Genomic DNA, 20425 nt, shown 5'->3' on the forward strand with positions numbered 1-20425 from the left:
TTTCTTAAATAACTACAGAAACTGTGATTGCATTTTATTGTTTACGAAGAAAAATTTATGTTAATAAAGTTAATAAAATTTGAAACACTGCATCTGGGTTTTTCTTTTATTTAATCTGCTGTTGAGAATGCTTTTGGAGAAACGAGATATGGACAGAAATGGCAGTTAACATTCAAAGATTTTGTTTTTTACAATTATAATATATATTATAATTGTTATTGTAGTAATCACTGGAGACAGCCCCAGTACAAAATACAGAAAAGTCATACTGGTCATCTCTGACTCTTTTTTTAAATGCAGTAATTTTAAAGTGTGAGTCAGGCCTATGTGAGCGCATTGCACGATTTAAGCAGTTTTTCAGCGTGTACGAGTGCATGTTCTGAAATGTTTTCTTTGCTTCATTGACTCTTAGTCTGTACTTGTGAAGCTTTTGAATCTTTCTTTTCCTTGTGTTGCTACTGTACTGTCCAAAAGCAAGCTGATAAACTCTGTTAACTGCAGACAGTAATTCTGGACTTTCACAGAACTCTGTGCTCTCAGACCAGTTGTACAATGCCCCTATCATTTCTTTTACAGTCTTGCATGGGGTTACATGCTCTTTTACATGGTTTGAAACACCTTCAAATGACTGAATATTCTCTTCTGGACCATCCCGCAGGACTAGGAAAACTCTGAAACTCTAAGGCACACACATTTCTTTTAAGCTACTAGCAAGACATGTGCAGTGCTTTGTTTGCAAGTTTACAACTCCAAAACTTTGCCTGTGATGTACAATTAAGTAATTTCCATCCCACTCATAACTGCCTTGTTCTGACAGACAGCAAGCCAATTCCCTTCTGCACTCATCTATGTCCACATCTCTTTCTTCACAAACGTGCTTTGCCAAGGCAATGTGCTTGCATAGGTTTCCCCTTTCAGCCCAATCACATTCACAGAGCATTGTGATGAGATCAACAAAATAACACTTTCCCTCACTGGTTTCTGAAGGTACTAATATTTGGCCAGCAGACTGAAAAACAACTTTGTCATGCAAGCCTTTGTATTTCATCCTAGACACAAGTTCACCCATGTCTGGTTTCTTCAACTCAGTTATCCGGCCCGCTTTGTAGAGTTCTTCCAGGTAGCTTAAAGACAGAACATATTTAAAATAATGTTAAAAATGGGTAAAATATTGTAATTAAAAACACAAGTTCAGTAATAACTGTCAACTAACCTGTAATATGTCACCACCTTCTCACTCAAAAGATGAAGCAAGTCATCTACACGTCTGTTTGCATACCCTTGAAGAAATTGGTATTTCATGCTGAAAAAGAATCTGAAAAACAAAACAGATGCTCAAAAATCTGCTGAAATTTTAAAAGATGAATGAGCTGAAGAAAATTGCAAACACTTACAATAAAGTATTTTTCAAGTTAAATATCATTCAGTTGCCTTATTCAGTAAACAAGGAAACACAAAACAACACACCAAAAAGAAGTCCAAGTATTATACTGGACTATTTAAGTAAAATGACTGAAGAACACAAAAAAAGCTAGCCAAGTGGTTTGCAGCCTTGGTCCTGAAGTACTTTATGTACTGCCCTTTCCATGCTCCTCATCAGTTTTTTTATGTGTTTTTGAGCAACGTTAAATATGTAGAACCAGGGCTGGTAACCAATGCAGGAGACTACAGACATCCAAACCTCTCAGCCAAGTTATTGGTTTCACTATTTTGGTGGAATACTCTTCTTCCAAAGTTGGCCCACATCTTGGAATGTTGAAACCACTGCATTTTTAAATAGTTTGAGATAGTTGTTGTGCCTGAGAGTTCATCAATGCTGTCTACTACTTGGTTTGACCTCTCTTCAAAGTCTGCTTCCTGAAAAAGCAAAGACTAACATTAGTTTTAAAGGATTATCAACAGACAAAATATTTTGGACACAACTATGTGAGCAACTTACAGTTGCACACTGTTTGAGTGCTATCATTGCCCTGATGACTTCATTTTTCAAAGCTGGTTGCTTTTTACATTCATCTTGGCGTTGCATCCAGCGATGAACTGCCTATATAGAACATATAGAAATACATGCATAATAAAACATATGCACAGTTCTGCTAAATGAAATCTTATTCTGTGGTTGTGGGGAGATTTTACCTGAAGAACGTGAAACCAGCACAGCAGTATTCTAGTGTGTGGGAACACTTTCTGCACTGCATTGATTTCCTTAAGATCTCTGTCTACCATGACACACCTGAAAATAAAATACATAATTTCATATATATATATGTGTGTGTGTGTGTGTGTGAGAAATAGCATGGAAGGAAATGTGCCTTTTTAACAAAGTCTAGAAGGTAGGTCTATGTCTTTAATATCAGCCTTGTAGTCACATGAATTCTATTCAAAATTGTACCACGTAAAATGACCATTGGCCTTCTTATCTGTCCAGTGGATGATAGGATTTTGTATTATTCTTGGAATACAGTGTCTAGTACATCTGTATTGATGGCATCTAATGTCTGCAAAACAAGTTAGAACACAAATAATGATTGCTTTTGTAATCAGCTTGGGTGGTAGCAGTCTTTCCTAGTGCCCTTTTTACATTCTTTACCAGTTTTACATCAGTTGTTCAGAAACATAACTGAGTTATACCAAACAGTTTTAATAAATGATCATTCAATTGAATGGCAAAGTGTCCAAACACTTTTGCCTGGTACTGTTGGTGCGGTTTGTATACAATATGATTCACTGCATACATTGTTAACCCATTTCACCCTGTTTTTCAAAGGTCAGGACCCCCACTGAGCAGGTATTATGTGGGTGATATATTATCATCAGTGCTGTAGTGACACTGACATGGTGGTGGTATATTAGTGTGTGTTGTATTAGTGTATGTGGATCAGACACAGCAGTGCTACTGGAGTTTTGAAACACTGTCAACTCAAGTCAGAGATTCTTACATTGTTGGTCCAATTTGTAGATGTAAAGTCATAGACGATAGCTGCTGCACAGTTTGAGTTGGTCATCCTCTAGTCCTTCATTAGCGGTCACATGATGCTGTAGGCTGGATAGGTTTGGTTGGTGGACAATTTTCAGTCCAGGAGTGAGACTGAAGTGTTAAACATCCAATAGCACTGCTGTGTCTGATCCACATACACCAGCACAATACACACTAACACATCATCATCAAGTCAGTGTCACTACAGTGCTGAGAATGACCCACCACCCACATAACACTTGCTCTGAGGTGGTTCTGACTTTGAAGAACAGGGTGAAAGGGGTAAACAATGTATGCATTGAATCAGATGGACTACAGTCTGTAATTTTTGAACTACAAAATGCAGCTACAGTATGAGTCAAAGGTGTTTAATGCTACTTTAAGTTACTATTTTTCTCCTCAGGCCAAAGTTTATGTTAAATGACAAATTCAATTTTGGACACCAGCCAATGTTTGGACAATTCGCTATAGGTAGAAGGAAAACTTGGGTCAAGACTGCCACAGCCGAGTTTCTCCAGTAATCGTGAAATATCCCAGGCAAATAATAAAAACTCAGAATTCAAAATATATTAGACATTAGCACATCACAAATGCTGAATATACATTTAAGAGCAAAAATACAGTTTCCTATTCCATATTTATTGTAATCCATTACCTTTTAGACCTTTTAGTTTTACCTTGGTTGAAAGGGATTAACACACTCTTGCAGCTTTTGAAGACAAATACTTAGGTTCTCTGTAGATTCCTCACTTAAAATGAAGAAGGCCACTGGGACTCCACGACCCTGGGAAGACTTAATGATGACAGCATAAAAAGCGAATCCATACTGGGTAATACCCTTATATGTTGCATCAAGGTATATCATGTCAGAGCCATAGTTCTTCAGTTGATCTCTCTGCCAAGGTGTGCTAAAAACAATGATGAGTGCCTGCTTTTCAGAGTGTGACAAAGGCTGGTAGTAGATGATGTCATCTTTAAACTTACTTTTGATTAATCGGTCCACGCTAACACAGTCATTTAAATCCATGTGAGTATGTGCATTATAGCTTTTCCGTATAAAATTAATATCATCAGGTGCTACGTGGTACCTTCTGTCCTTGAGATACGACTGGCTCTGTGTGTCCGACCAGTCTTTGCAACAGAGCAGTATTTCAGCATTTGTGTGACCCTGCTGAATGAGGGTATAAATGTAGTCAGTGAGACCAGGATGAATCCGATTTACAGTGCTCTCTAAGGGACTGTTAGGATCATGCCCAGAATGGTCACTCATGAGTCGTATAATACACCCATCATAACAGTTCTTGTTTACAAATGTGAAAGATACGTAGGCCCCACAACTGTTGGCTCTTGTTTTTTGGGGGTCTCCAGTAGACTTCCCCTTGCAGTGACTGGCTCTTTCACATCGCCACTGAAAATGATTGGCATGTCGTTTCTTCATGGCTACAAAGTTACCAAGGCCACATTCTTCAAGGTAATGCAGATGTGAAGACATGAAGGCATCTTGACTCTGACCAGACAGTACTTGAATCGACCTCTTGACTTTAGGATCTGCCTCTTTTCGAAGAGAGCTCTCAATTGCAGCAATCCAGTGTGCCTCCATTGCTGGAAAATAAAAGGCATATATTTAAATAACCTATAACATAATATTAATAGGATCAAAGAGCAACTGGACACTTTTGACAAAAACTGGCAATTTTATAATCAACACGATACAGAGGTATTAATACAAATATTGTAATATATTGCAATATTATAAGCAAGGTGATGTATTTTGATTTTTAGGAAAACATGAAATATACATAGATTTACCAACTGTAACATTAGTGGTGCACCTTTATGCTACTGGTTTACCTTGGAGTGGAGTTGTTGAGCATTAATACAGCAACACAAAATGTTATTTATCTATATTGTTTTACACTTCTACTCTACAATTTGGGATACTGGATAGTTTTGGTTAGTGGACGATTCATAGTCCAACAGTGACACTGAGATGTTTGTAAACTCCAGCAAACTGTCTGATCCATTCACACCAGTACAACACACACTAACAAAGCACCACCACATCAGTGTCACTGCAGTGCTGGGAATAAATAACCAACCACATAATACCTGCTCTAAAATGTACTCAGGCTGCTAACAAATTATACATAGAAACAGATGGTCTAGTTGTAGAATAGTGCTGGACGATATGGCCAAAATTTATATCACGATATATTCCTTAAATTTCGGTCGATACGATATAATTTCGATATCGATAAATACTTTGAAGGCCTCAGAAAAAGAATCCCTGCAATCTCTGCAGCTTGCACTGCAAATTTAAATTATTATTTAAAGGGATAGTTCGGTATTTTTGACATGAGTCTGTATGGCATCATCATAACCAGTGTCGTGCATCCACACTGACTTACCCCCCACAGCGTCCTGTGAGCCGAGTTCTTGTCCAGTTTAGGTCAAAGCGAAAGTAGTCCGGCATGTTTGCTGGGGTCAGGAAAATAACTCCTTTTTCTTCCCAAAGCACTACGTGTTCAAAAGAGTGATTTATTTACATCACAAAAAACTAACCCTGCAAAAGTCACGCCTCGTAAATCACTTGGGTCCTACTTTCTCTCGTTCCATATCAATGCGCGCAGCGCTGCAACCTGACAGCTAGCCTACGTGTTTGGGTCGCTTTGTTTACTTCTCGCCTCGAGAACATGTCTGACTACGAGAGTGACGAGGAAAACATTGATCACCGCTCAGAGCCACGGGGATATCTTTATGAACCCGAGTATACAGATGTTGAACTTCGCCAAATGGAATTAGATCGGGCAGAAAGAGAGAGGGTGGACAGAGAAGTGGTGGATGAAACTGGAGCCACTGCTGGAGCTGCGATACCCAGGGTGGCCGACAAATCCTGGTGCACTTGTTTCAAGTGCGAAATAATGCAGACCGAGGTGGAATGCTACTGTTGCCACGAGTGGGACTTAGTTATGCCCGAGATGCAAGACCTATCCATTGATGAGGATGTCAGCGGGGCAGCTGCTTGCATCACAAACAACAGTGACTTCCCTGCACTCCTGAATGCTGGTGTGTTGAGAACTTTTTTACGCTATGAGCGAATGCTGTAGAGAACATTGGTAGGCTACAGTTTTATTTACCTGGGGTGCAGGGACAGCAGATTTCTTCAGAATCCGTTTCTTCATCTGTCGTTGTCCAGGACATGTGGATAAAAAGTCATCATCGCTGAAGTGCGCACTGCAAACACGAAGCTTTTTTATTTTTTCCACTTTTGTGTCCACATGGATGCCCAGCGCTAGTACCCAAAGTTTCCTCAGAGCAACATCAGTCACAGGAAAACGATGAAAACTCTGCGGAGAATCAGCCACATCTTTGTTGCTACAGCCTGGATAGTCACAAGTCCGCACCATTTTAACACACACACACACCTAGCTATATATATATATATATATATATATATATATATATATATATATATATATATGTGTGTGTGTGTGTGTTTACAAAGCTTATAAAAGCCAATAGACTTCTCCCTAAAGTTAGCTCGTTTGCGTTGCTAGTCTGAACACAGCTGCTAAGCACGGCCAAAACACAGAACAAGTTGACGCGTGCGCAGCTCGCTGTCAGAATGACGCGCACTGATACGAAATGAGAGAAAGTAGGACCCAAGTGATTTACGAGGTGTGACTTTTGCAGGGTTAGTTTTTTGTGATGTAAATAAATCACTCTTTTGAACACGTACTGCTTTGGGAAGAAAAAGGAGTTATTTTCCTGACCCCAGCAAACATGCCGGACTACTTTCGCTTTGACCTAAACTGGACAAGATCTCGGCTCACAGGACGCTGTGGGGGGTAAGTCAGTGTGGATGCACGACACTGGTTATGATGATGCCATACAGACTCATGTCAAAAATACCGAACTATCCCTTTAACTGTGTATTTTAGAGGTGTGCCAAAAAATCGATTCACATAAGAATCTTGATTCTCATTTACTACGATTCAGAATCGATTTAAAATGTCCCAAAATCGATTCTGAGGGGCGGGTTTTAGACTGATTTTGGGCTGGGTATTTTTGTTGGACCTGGCAACCCTGGGGATAGCGCTTGTCCTTTCAAACGGAGATCTTCCAGACACACACAGAGCGTAGGTGTTTGAGAATCACCGGTAAGATGGCAGAACAAGCACTATATTACATTAGATTAACGTGTAGTTTCAATGTTTTATGGCAGAATGCTTCATAACAAGCATAAAAAAGATCGCTAGTAGTTAGTTTCAGTAACTGTTAGCTAGCTAACTAGCTAACTTTCCAGTTCCACCTTAAATAACGCTACAGGTGGCAGCGGGCTGCAGCATTTAAGGCAGAACGGAAAAATACAATAAGCTAATCAGAGCTAATTTCAGCTCCTCATCACAGAGGAATTAAGGAATGGACCATATGAATTAATTTCTCCACCTCCTGCCCCCTTTCTGAAGAAATACAACGACCTTAAATTAACTAGTTAATCAGCAGCTGCTCCTGAACTTTAGCGCTCCACTGCTATCATCACATCAGCCCAGCAGAGTCACCTACACACCACCGCTAGTAGCCTGGTAATAAAGCAGTGTTATTTATTATTTATTTATTGTTCATTAACGTCATTGTGATATCCCAGTGATTCCTCTGTCACTGAGGACCCACATTCCTGCACATTTTATTGTTTTTGTAACACATTACCTGCTCCAGGACCAGTGTATATTATGGAGGGTTTTTTTTCAATAAGATTCATAAGCCAGAAGCAGAAATTTTTATAATTCAAATCGTTTTGAATCAAAAATCGATTTTGAATCGAATCGTGGCCCCCAAAATCGGAATCGAATCGAATCGTGAGATAGTAAACGATTCCCACCCCTAGTGTATTTGCACTTTTTGTATCAATCTATCTAATGGAAATCTGTACCTACTACTGTATGAAAATGTTTTTTAAGTCTTTGAAACCTCCTTTCACAAAAACTTTAATACTTTAGAAATAAAAGTAGTCAAAATAAATCAATGCTCAATTTTATTTGCATATAGCAAAATAATAACATGACATCCCTGTCAAACATAAGCCTATATAACTATTACAAATAAAAATAACTTTAAATGACAACAGAGGCAGAGCTTCTTATTCATTGTAAACAAATTTAACAGATTAAAACAAAAGTGTTTTAACTAGAATATATAATACAAGAAGCCTTTATATACATAAAAGCAACAAGATTTTCCCGTCAAATAAACCCGCGGCTGGGCGAGCAGAGGCGCGGATGAGTGAGCGGAGGCGCGGATGAGCGAGCGGAGGCGCGGATGAGCGAGCGGAGGCGCGGATGAGCGAGCGGACCCGCGGATGAGCGAGCGGACGAGCGAGCAGAGCCGTGGATGAGCGAGCGGACGCGCGAATGGGCGAGCGAAACAGCGGCTGACCGAACCGAGTCTACCCTAGCCTTGGATCCGCTCGTCCCGGCTCCATTTCGAGACATTTTAGATGCGTAGCGGAGCGGACCTGAACCTAACCTAGCCTAGCCTAGCCTAGCCATTTTAACCTAGCCTATCTGGCTACGTGCCTGTGTGATTGCGTCATCACGCACTGAGGTAGCACAGCTATGGGGGCTGAATGTGTTTGGCTCTGCGGCGAGCTGACGCCAGTAAAAACGCCTGTCCGTGACAGATTCTGTACATAATACATATCGATATACCACAAAAGTGATATCACCGTTATTGAAACATTTCTTATCGCGATAAATACCGATATCGAATTATTGTCCAGGCCTATTGTAGAACTACAAATTGCACCTATAAGTAACAATGATAATAGACGATAAGTGTAGTAGACACCCAGTGTATAATACCATAATTGCATTTATGATCCAACATGTACAAAACAAGCAAAGTTTGAGTGATATTCCATAGAGAACAGGAAAAAGAATATGCTTTTATGATATAAACTATACATACTGTTAAAGGGATAGTTGGGGAATTTTGACATGAATCTGTATTGCATCCCCATCACCAGTGTCGAGCATTCACTCTGACTGACCCCCGACAGCGTCCTGTGAGCAGAGTTCTCGTCCAGCTTTGGTCAAGGAGAAAGTAGTTAGGCAGGTTTGCTGGAGCCAGGAAAATAAAGCGTTTCTCTTCCCTAAACAATATGTGTTCATACGAATTTAGAGAAAATAGGGCCGAGTGATTACAAGGTGGGACTGTTTTTTCTACAGCGGGTTTGGAGCAGATAAATCACTCTTTTGAACACATATTGTTTAGGGAAGAGAAACGCTTTATTTTCCTGGCTCCAGCAAACCTGCCCAACTACTTTCTCCTTGACCAAAGCTGGACGAGAACTCTGCTCACAGGACGCTGTCGGGGGTCAGTCAGAGTGAATGCACCACACTGGTAATGGGGATGCCGTACAGATTCATGTCAAAAATCCTGAACTATCCCTTTAAATAAAGAATGCCAGTGTAACAATCATGAAAAACAGAAATAATGAAAACAGAAATAAATATCCTACACCCAGCAAGATAGCCAGACATATCATGGCTTATGCAAAATGACTGCACTGTTTTTATTCCCGAGCTTTACCTGCTACAAACAGAGCTGTGACATGAAAATGACCACTCACCTTCTGATCAACCTATGGTCTTTTCTATCAGCTTAGGAGGTAATGTCTTTTTACAAAAAAAGTATTTCTAGCAAAAATCTTTGCTCTTCCATCATCCTGGAAGTCATAAGGTATATTTCCATGCTCCTCTGAAGTTTGTACACTTAACATCATCCTCTGAGGTATATATCTAAGTAACACTAAAATTATTGTTTATCATATAATCAGCCTTGAAGGCATATAATATACTCATGTTAATTAAGGTAAATTATCACTGACTTTTTATTCAGCCTAATAGACATATACACGAGTAACATTACAAAGTGATCATTGACTTCTTAAACAACCTTAAGGTTATGAGCCTTTCAACATGATTCAAATGATTAAAATTTTAAATCACCCATGAAGTAAATCAAAGTGTAAATTATATCAAGCAACAATAAGGAACGATCAGTGGCATTATAATCTATGTTGGAGGCATCTTAAGTACATAATTTTAAATAAATTACTGTCATTGTCCATCCAATCAGCCTGGAAGGTAATAGGTGTTTCCTATCATCCTCTGAGGCAAACACACTTCAAATCAGCCATATATTTATATACTTAGTTTATCTGTATTGAATCTATTATTGTTAATGTTTATTTTTGCTGCAACTTGGGTAGGAGAGTAACACAATTTCAATCCTCTGTATGTCCTGAACAAATACAGAATTGACAATAAAACTATTTGAAAGATATATAACAAACATCTGTGAAATTATCACTAGTCTTCTAAGCATCAGAGGCATCTTGATAAAGTGACACTTAATAATTTACCTTGGTTCTGTAATTAGAATGGAAGGCAAAAAGTATTTGCCATCAGCCTCTTAGACTTGCACACATCGTCCTGAAAGGTACATAAAATGCAAAAAAGGGAGATTAGCATTGGTCTTCTAATCAGCCTCAGAGGCATCTTACATAAGTGATGCTAAATCAATTACAGTAAATTATCACCATCCTTCCAATCAGCCTTGAAGACAGAAAATGGTTTCCCATTAGCCTCTGAAGCTTGCACACTTCATATCAGCCTGGAAGGCAAAAGGTATTTACCATCGGCCTCGTAGGCAAGCACACTTCATACCAGCCTGGAAGGCAAAGAGTATTTACCATCAGCCTCTGAGGCAAGCACACTTCATACCAGCCTGGAAGGCAAAGAGTATTTACCATCAGCCTCTGAGGCAAGCACACTTCATACCAGCCTGTAAGGATATATAATAAGCATCTATGTATAATGATCACTGGCACTTTAATCAGCTTTAGAAGCATCATAATTAAGGAATGCTTATAAACTACAGTAAACTTGGCCCTCCAATCAGCCTTTATGTCAGGCTAAATGTGTTTCCCCTCAGCCTCCGAGGCTTGCACATGTCACATCAGCTAAGAAGAAGTATCAAACAACAACGTAAAACAAAATAGTTTCTGGGCTTCCAATCAACCTGGTAGCAATTATCTTTAGTATTCTTTTTTAAGACCACTGCAATTTTTATATCCACATTAGTGCATTTTAAGTAAAAAATATCAGAGCAGCTTAAATATGAAAATATAAGTATATAAACATGTATACCGAACATGCAGCAGGAGCATCAGCAGCAGCAGTTACTGTCCAGACTGAAAGTTTGAATCCCAGCGCGGCTTCGTGATTTCGTCTCTCACTGGTTGTGCTTGTGGGCGGAGCTTTTTAACAATTCTGTTATTTCATTGGTTTTGGTCGAGGGGGTGGGGTTTAGCGCCATGGTCGGGGCTTTTGGCTATGCTGTTATTTGATTGGCTGTGATCGAGGAGGCGGGATGCAGCCTTACAGGCTGAGCAGCCTGTAAGTCCACGTTCAGGGCAAACTTCTCCATTGTGCCTGTGGTTAGAGGGAATGCAATCGCTGGGCATTGTGATTGCTTTACACATTCGCAGTGGACTGACCTCCCGGCGTCACTGTAGAGATCAGCAGGGGACAAAGAAAGAGAAAGAAACGCTGAATTCGTGTCAGAATTGCACTTAAAATGCAATCACTGCCACGAATTCAGCGTTTCTTTCTTTAAATACAAATCCACACACACACTGTTTTTCTGTTCAGAGACTGGGTGATATTAAAGCAGTGCACTGGAGCTAAAACTTTAAATTTGTGGCACATTTTCCTCACATCCGTGATTAAAAGCAGTCGCGTGAGTATTACATTTAAAGGAGGAATTAATGTTTAAAGTACCTTATGGTGAAAAGCAATACAGATGTGCCTTGATTACATTTCAAGGTGTATTTTATAAATTCAGCGTTTGGTTTTAAAAATGCAAATAAGTGTGTATTGTTTTTCAATAAAGAGATCAAGTGCAATGAAATGTAATGTAATAGTAGTTTTGCATTTAATTTTGGTACTTATTCTGCATGTTAGTGAGGAAAAGCAATGCATTTTGTTGATTGTTTTTACATTTTTCCACCCTAGTGTTTGCTTTTCAATTTGGCACAAATTCCTCTCCATAGTGACAGTCTCAGCTCTCCTCAGTAAGCGCAGTTATTTCATTATTAGGCTCAGCTGTGTGTAAAATGCTCCTAACTTACGGCCGGAGTTCTCTGGTGTTGCACCGAAAACAGTCCCCTGCTGATCTCTACAGTGGCGCCGGGAGGTCAGTTCACTCCGCTGTAGCATTAGCTTAAAGTTAGCATTTTTCTCATTACGACCCTTAAACGATCTTGTGATTCAGTGATGTGTGAAATGTACACAAACTAAAACATACAGGGGTCTGAAGAGATTTATTTACCACAGAATGTGACAGAGGCGGGTTTTTAAAAACCCGCACGACGAATGACGCACGACTTCAGTGGTCTATCAAGGATTTCTGTTATGTTGTTAAGAATGCAAGACTCTGTAATACCTTTCTTAAACTTTATGTAAAGGTCTGCAACATGTACAGCAGGGAAGCATCACAACATCACTGCTTCAAGTATTCCTTCTAAATATACATATCAACTCCCAGAGTAACGGTTCCACCTAGTGGTGTGGCAGTATGCAGACACAACATCCCCCCACAACATAAAACAATTCTTCCTGTCATGAAGTCACTAGAAATACCTTCTGGGTTATGCCTCTAAAGTAAGGCATTTTAAACATTGATTAAACAATAAAGCCCTAGAATTAGACAGTCGAATCATTAATGAACTTAATGTATAAGCACCCGAAGGTGTTCAGACTTGCATAACGTACCATTTTTAACGTAAACATCAACAATGAATAAATTCACTTTCAGCATTCTTTTATTTTTAAGGTATATGAATGAACAATGAATTAACTTGTAGCATAACGGGAAAAGATATGGATCAGTCCATTTGTTTTATTTATTTATCAGGCCTCATAGCCTTCCAGCCATTTAGGAGGCCTCCGCTCTCTGGCTGGATGCACTCGTTCAGCAAGCTGGTTTCTCTCAGGTGCATGTACTTCCGCTGCTGCAGTTGGAGGTTGCTCGGAACACTGCAAAAAATCAATTTCCAAAAACTAGATATAATGTATAAAAAATTAGATCTAAATGCTTATATTAAGCAAATAAATCTGCCAATGGGGTAAGCAATTTTTACTTGGTAAGATTTCTTAAAATAAGCAGTATTAGCTAGGCCTTTGCTTTGCACTTAGATGTCTTAAAACTAGTTAGAAAATGTGTAAAAAAAAAGCATTTTATACTCAATATAAGCCAAAATTTAATTTCAAAAACTAGACAAAATGTACAAAATATGAGATGTAAACACTTATATTATGCAAAAAAATCTGCCCATGGAGTAAGCAATTTTTACATAGTATTTTTTCTTAAAATAAGCAGTATTAGCTAGGCCTTTGCTTTGCACTTAAATGTCTTAAAACTAGTAAGAAAATGTGCAATTTAAGCATTTTAAACTCAGTAAAAGCCAAAATAATTTTCCAAAAACTAGACAAAATGTATAAAATGAGATGTAAATGCTGATATTAAGCAAAAAAAAAAATGCCAATGAGGTAAGCAATTTTTACTTAGAAATCTTACAAGGTCTTTGCTTTGCACTTATGTCTTAAAACTAGTAAGAATATATGTAAAGAAAGCAGTTTAAACACAAAATTGTGCTTTCCCTCAAACAAGTTTTGATTGATCAGACTAAGTGATAAAACTTACTCAAATTAAACCATATAAGTGAAGTCTGCTTATCAAAGAAGAAACTGAAAATCAGAATGTTGCTGTGACTTTTTTTTTATTAACCAACAAATGTAAAACATACATGTAAAACATACATGTAAAACGTTGTCAACATTGTAATCAAAAATAAGTTGGTGTTTATATGCCACATTTTGCCTCAAAAACTAACATGAAATATGTTCTGTCTTTAAACATTAAGTAATTTTTTTGCAGATTGGACAAGTACCATAAAACTAAAAATTACAGGATACAGGAATACTAATACTGGTATCGGGCCCAACTCACATACAGGGTCATTTAAAAAAAAATTAATATCTTTGAAAAGTTACTCATTATATAGATGTATTACACACAGAATTATCTATTTTAAGCATTAATTTATTTTATTGTTGATTATGGCTCACAGCCAATAAAACCCCAAAAATCAGTGTTTCAGAAAATCAGAATATTATATAAGACCAATTGGTGCTTTTGGCGGTGTGGGCAGTGTGCCAACTCCTGCTGGAAAATGAAATCTGCATCTCCATAAAAGTTGTCAGCAGAGGGAAGCATGAAGTGCTGTAAGATTTTGTGGGAAAACAAAACTGCACTGACTTTAGACTGGATAATAAAACACAGTGGATCAACACCAGCAGATGACATGTCTCTCCAACCCATCACTGATCATCAGTAAATTTTACATTTCATTTGTAAATCAAGGGATCAGAGTCTGGAGGAAGAGTGGAGAGACACAGTCCAAGCTGCTCCGAGGTCTAGTGTGAAGTTTCCACCAATCAGTGATGGTTTGGAGAGACATGTCATCTGCTGGTGTTGATTCACTGTGTTTTATCAAGTCTAAAGTCAGTGCAGTTTTGTTTTCCCACAAAATCTTACAGCACTTCACGCTTCCCTCTGCTACTGACAACTTTTATGGAGATGTAGATTTCATTTTTCAGCAGGACTTGGCACACCACCCACACTGCCAAAAGTATTGTAGTGAACTGAGGGGGCGGGGAAATGAGTGAACACGTGTTGAAAAATACTGGCAATATAAGGAACACCTAAGGGGTCCTCAGGGGGGGGCACGGCCAGGTAGACGCGAGAGGAAGCGCGTGCTGCCGGATGAGACGCTGGTGTGGCGTGCTCTGGGAGAGTGCGCTGAACTCTGTTTGCCTCGGCGTGAACCAAGGAGAAGACTGAACTTTTATGGGACTTTGATGAACTACAGCGAGTGTGCGCTCCGGACTCTGTATCTATCGCATCTGAACGCAAGTGTTTATCACTCCCTCTCTATCTCTCTCTCTCTTACTCCTGTTTGAGCTCTGGCCATTGTTACTCTAACTCACTATTATTTTAGGATCATTCTGACTGGTCTAGTTATTGTAGTTTCTCGTGTGTTTATGCGTATGTCTTTTTAGCTCTTCAGCCGTGTGTTATTTATTCTGAGGATAAACTAGGTACGATTGCTGTGCTTCTCTGATTGTGTGGTATTAGTGAGTTATTTGATGAAAGATACGTGTGAGTTTGTACTAGAGTGGGTTTATTTCACAGTGTGTAGTTTCTAAGTAACCCGTTACATTTCTATGTGAATTAATTAACGGTGCTTCTCTGATCGTGTAATATTAGTGATTGACACGTGTGAGTCTGTACTAGAGTGGGTTTATTTCACAGTGTGTAGTTTTTAAGTAACCTGTTACCCTTCTATGTGAATGAATGAACTACATGGGCTGAGTACTTTTTAAATAAGTCTATTTTTATATTGGTCATATATAGGAGTGTTTATTTTTGTATATCTATTTTATAATTGTGTCTAATAAAATAATTGAACGTCAGGTTCTGTCTTCAGACTTTTTGTCTCCCTCTAACCGGACCTCCCCGGTGAAACAAAGGTGGTGGCAGCGACCTTTTTTTTTAAAAACACCTTAATTAATTACCTAGCCTCGCTCGGCTGCGGGTTCGCCACACTGGTGGCAGCGGTGGGATCTTTCGTCCAGTAAATTTAATACTCTTATTTTTGGTTTTTTTTTTTTTGGAGACAGAAATGTCTGAGGAGGATACTGGGCATGTTCAGGCTGGTGGGCCTGTAGATATGGCTATACAACGACCAATTTTTATGCCTGAGGTTTTTACTGGTGAGGGACGTGAGTGGAAAGATTGGCTAGAGCAGTTTGAGGCAGCAGCAGAAATAAATGGTTGGGGGGAATTAGAGAAGCTCAAGTTTATGACATTACTTTTATCACGTAGGGCACGTGAAGTTTATCGTGGTCTCCCTGTAGAAGACCGTGCTACTTTTTGTAGATTAAAGGCCGCAATGGGGAGGTATTTGACTAGGTCAGAAAGCTCAGAGTGGAGTAGGATCGATTTTTCTAATAGACATAGACAGCATAAAGAATCTGTGCGAGACTTTGGAAATTCAGTTCGTAGGTTGGCTGAACAAGCCTATGCCAATCTAGATGTAGCCACACGGGATATTTTAGCATTAGACCATTTTATTATGCATGTGGGTGATGGGGATCTTCGTATCCAGTTGCGTAGTGCTAAACCAGCCAGCTTGGAGGATGCAATTAATTTAGCAGCGGAGCTGGAGCTTATTAGAGATTTTGAGAAGCGGGCATGTGATTCTCGAGTGCGAGGAGTGGAGTTAGATAAGGGGTCAGTGAATAAAAAGTTTCAGGACAATGAAATGTTTGCAGTAGTTCAGTCTTTAAAGAAGGAAGTGCAGGAGTTAAAAGAAGCTATTGGCCAGTCGCGAACTGTTTTAAATGGCCCAGTTGGGCACCCTAATGCTGGTAGGCGACCTAGCTATGATGCAGTGAGACGTGTGGGTGATGAGGTGCATTCAGATGGGTTTAGAAGGCCACAGCCTAGGGCAAGGGAGCGATATGAGGCCAGGGCTTCAAAGCTGTGTTGGGAGTGTGGGTGTGATCGACATACTAGGCGTAATTGTCCATATGTGCCGGGAAACTAGAACAGGCGGCCGATAGGGGTCAGTCGTCTGCCTGTGATATTTCTTGTCCACGACCCAAGAAAGTTTTGTCTTTTGGTCAGTGTGGTAGTGGTATTTACTTGGAAGGAGAAATAAATGCCATGAAAATACCACTTTTGTTAGATACGGGGGCCCAGGTTAGTTTAATGGATTTTGAATTCTGGCAGCAGTGTAGAGATGGGGTAAATGAACTGCGACAATGTTCCACTAGAGTCTCGGCAGTTAACGGACAACAGTTAAAAGTGGAAGGCCAGTGGTTAGGAGTCTGTAGGTTTGGAGAGTTGGTGGTAGATATTAGCTTTCTGGTGGTTCATGGTCTTAGCCAATCAGCTCTGCTTGGTATAGATTTCATGAGGCAGTATAAAATGGAGTTAGATTTGCCTTGGAATAGGTGTAAGCTAATGGGCAAATGCTTTCCTTTGACGTGCTCCTCTACAGATGAGAGGGTGAGACGAGTAATAATCCAGGATGATGTTAGCATATTACCCCGAACAGAGCGTCTTGTGTTTGGGAAAGTAGAAGGGCTGCTGGAGACTGAAATTGAGGGCTTGGTTGAGCCATGTCTTAGCTTGTCTGAAAATTGTAATGTGCTGGTAGCTCGTGTTCTTACCACTGTGAGGGATGGTGTCACCCCCTTGAGGCTGATTAACCTTGGTGTTGAACCCCAGTTGTTGCATAAGGGCACTAAGGTGGGTGAACTTAGTGTAAAAGCAACCATTGTAAGTGATGCTACTCCTGTGGGGGTAATTGATGAGCAACAAGAACAGGTGTCAGAATTATTACAACAGTTGGGTTTGCATGATAGGGGCCTTTCGCAAAGACAATTAGAGGCTGTAACACAACTCCTTCACAAAAACCTGGCTGTTTTTAGTAAGGGTGACCATGACTTGGGTAAAACTACTGTGCTTCACCACCAGATTGACACCGGTCTGGCTCCGCCTATCAAGATGTGTCCTCGCCGTGTTCCAGTTCATCTCCAGGGTGAAGTTGCTGTACATCTGCAGGATATGGAGAAGAATAACATCATTTCTAGGTCTCAGAGTCCATGGGCAGCTCCAGTGGTGCTGGTCCGGAAGAAAGACGGTGGGTTGAGATTTTGCGTTGATTATAGACGATTGAATGAAGTTACGGTGAAAGATGCATACCCTCTTCCACGGATTGACGATACACTGGATGCTCTGGCTGCAGCCAAGTGGTTTTCCACTTTAGACTTGGCTAGCGGCTACTGGCAAGTACAAATTGATCCACAGCATAGAGAAAAGACTGCTTTTGCTACCCGCCACGGGCTATTCCATTTTAATGTTCTTCCATATGGATTATGTAACTCCCCAAGTACCTTCCAAAGACTGATGGAGTTGGTCCTGGCAGATTTACAGTGGGTCACATGTTTAGTTTACCTGGATGACATTATAATTTTCGGACGGACTTTTAATGAGCACCTAGTCCGGTTGGATGAGGTGTTACAGAAGTTGTGCCAAGCTAACCTGAAAGTAAAACCTGCTAAGTGTCACCTGTTTGCAGATCAAGTCCAGTATCTGGGACATATCATCTCAGCTGAGGGGGTAGCTGTCGATCCTGCCAAGACGGAGGCGGTGCAAGCATGGCCGGAACCAGTCAATGTCAGAGAGGTACGGAGTTTTGTTGGACTGGCCTCTTATTACCGCCGCTTTGTTTCAGGGTTTGCAGAATTGGCCCGGCCGCTGCATAAATTGACTGAAAAGGGGGTATCATTCAAGTGGACTCAGGAGTGCCAAACTGCTTTTCAGACACTAAAAGACAAGCTGGTGAGTGCTCCCATTCTAACCTTTCCTGACCCGGGGCAGACATTCATTCTTGACACTGATGCGAGTGATGTGGCCATTGGAGCCATTTTGTCCCAGAAAATAGATGGATTTGAAAAAGTGGTGGCTTATGCAAGCAGAGCCCTCTCGAGACAAGAGAAGAACTATGCAACAACAAAAAAAGAACTGTTAGCAGTAGTCCATTTTACCTCTTATTTTAGACATTACCTGCTGGGAAGGAGATTTTTACTCCGGACGGACCATAGCTCATTAAGATGGCTGCATAATTTTAGTCAACCAGAAGGTCAGCTGGCACGCTGGCTGGAACAGTTGGCCCAATTTGACTATGAAATCGAACATCGCCCAGGGAAGAAACATGTTAATGCCGATTCTTTGTCACGACGACCGATACGGCCAGCATCATTAACTTGTACTGACGAGAGAAATCTTATGAATGAGCAGGAAGGAGGGAATGTGAATGTGTCCAGGGTTGTCTCTTCTGTTGTGTCTGCAGAAGCATCTCAAGGAGCAACAGCGCAACTTAACTGTTCGTTTATCGAAGAGGCTAGTGGACAAAATTACACATCTGTACAGGAACATGTGCAGGAGTCTACTCTTTCTGCAGCGTGCCATGTACAAGAGGAGCAAGTGGAAGACTGGGACTTGGCAGGTGCACAGGAAGACGATGCCGATATACAGAAACTTAAGCACATGAAGGTAACTGGCAATAAAGAGGAGTGTGTTACAGGAACTCCCACTCTGAAACGGCTGTTGGAACTGTGGGATCAGCTGGAAGTAGAGCGGGGCCTGCTGGTGCGATCTGGTGGAAGGCCAGGTTACGTAATTGGTAAGCAGGTGGTTTTGCCTAATTCATGGGTCCCGAGGGTTTTATATAGTCTTCATAATACACTAACCGGTGGGCATTTAGGAGTTGCAAAACTTAGGGATAAAGTCCGAAGACGGTTCTTCTGGCCTGGCTGGAGTAAGGATGTCAAGGAGTGGTGTCGAGTCTGCGAGGTATGTGCCACACACAAAATTGTTGGGAAAACCCCTAGGGCTCCTTTAATGCCATCAGTGGCGACTCGCCCTTTTCAGCGTATTGCGTTAGATATTGTTGGTCCTCTGCCAGTTACTGCTACTGGCAATAAATACATTTTAGTGATTGCTGACTATTTTTCTAAATGGGCTGAGAGCTATGCCATACCGAACCAAGAAGCAACTACAGTAGCAAGAGCTGTGGTTGACTTCCTTCTTAGGTGGGGGATGCCCCAAGTTATTCACACTGACCAAGGCCGAACATTTGAATCATCACTGTTTAAGGAGCTTTGTAGGCTGTTAGAAATTGATAAGACACGTACCTCACCTTATAGTCCTCAGTCTGATGGGTTAGTCGAAAGACTTAATCGCACTATAATCGGCATGCTAGCATCTTTTGTAGAGGCTAATCAAAATAGTTGGGACACACTACTTCCCTTTGTTATGATGGCCTATCGTAGCAGTTCTCAAGCTAGTACAAAGTTTAGCCCCTATGAAGTTTTGCTGGGGAGGGAAATTCGGCTTCCTATTGATGTAGTCTTGGGTTTGGAACCAGAAAAAGGCTTCTCTTCTGTTTCAGAGTATGTACAGAGTTTGGGTGTTACGCTTAATTCTGTACATACAGCGGTACAAAAACATCTAGGTACAGCTTCTGGTAAACAAAAAGAGTACTATGATTTGAAAGTGAGTGTACAACAATGGTCAGAAGGAGAGAGAGTTTGGGTACGCCACACTACTAGGACTGTAGGAAAGTGTCCAAAATTTCAGAAGAAGTATAAAGGCCCCTTTGTGATTGAGCAAAAGATCTCTGATGCTCTTTACCGGATTAAAGGAGAGGGACAGCGCAGTTTTGTTGTTCATCACAATAGACTGAAACCC

At 40.4% G+C, this 20425-nt stretch overlaps 1 protein-coding gene across 4 annotated transcripts; it reads right to left on the reverse strand.

Annotated features, from left to right (window-relative positions):
* Window positions 1-22: 22 nt before the first annotated feature.
* LOC111195203 (uncharacterized) lies at window positions 23-11297 on the reverse strand. 4 transcript variants are annotated; one of them, XM_022681793.2, is made up of 8 exons: window positions 11188-11297; window positions 10401-10470; window positions 3652-4576; window positions 2134-2230; window positions 1940-2041; window positions 1682-1857; window positions 1214-1315; window positions 23-1124 (listed from the first exon to the last, which is right to left on the reverse strand). In XM_022681793.2, the coding sequence occupies exons 3-8, from the start codon at window positions 4572-4574 to the stop codon at window positions 680-682; spliced, it is 1845 nt and encodes a 614-aa protein (XP_022537514.1). In that variant the 5' UTR covers window positions 4575-4576; window positions 10401-10470; window positions 11188-11297; the 3' UTR covers window positions 23-679. The 4 variants fall into 4 exon arrangements, with proteins under 4 accessions (XP_022537514.1, XP_022537516.1, XP_022537515.1 ...); XM_022681795.2 differs by lacking the exon at window positions 11188-11297 and adding an exon at window positions 10674-10708; XM_022681794.2 differs by lacking the exon at window positions 11188-11297 and adding an exon at window positions 10565-10588.
* Between the last annotated feature and the right edge of the window lie 9128 nt (window positions 11298-20425).

This window comes from Astyanax mexicanus, chromosome 13 (assembly GCF_023375975.1).
Source record: "Astyanax mexicanus isolate ESR-SI-001 chromosome 13, AstMex3_surface, whole genome shotgun sequence".
NCBI lineage: Eukaryota > Metazoa > Chordata > Actinopteri > Characiformes > Acestrorhamphidae > Astyanax > Astyanax mexicanus.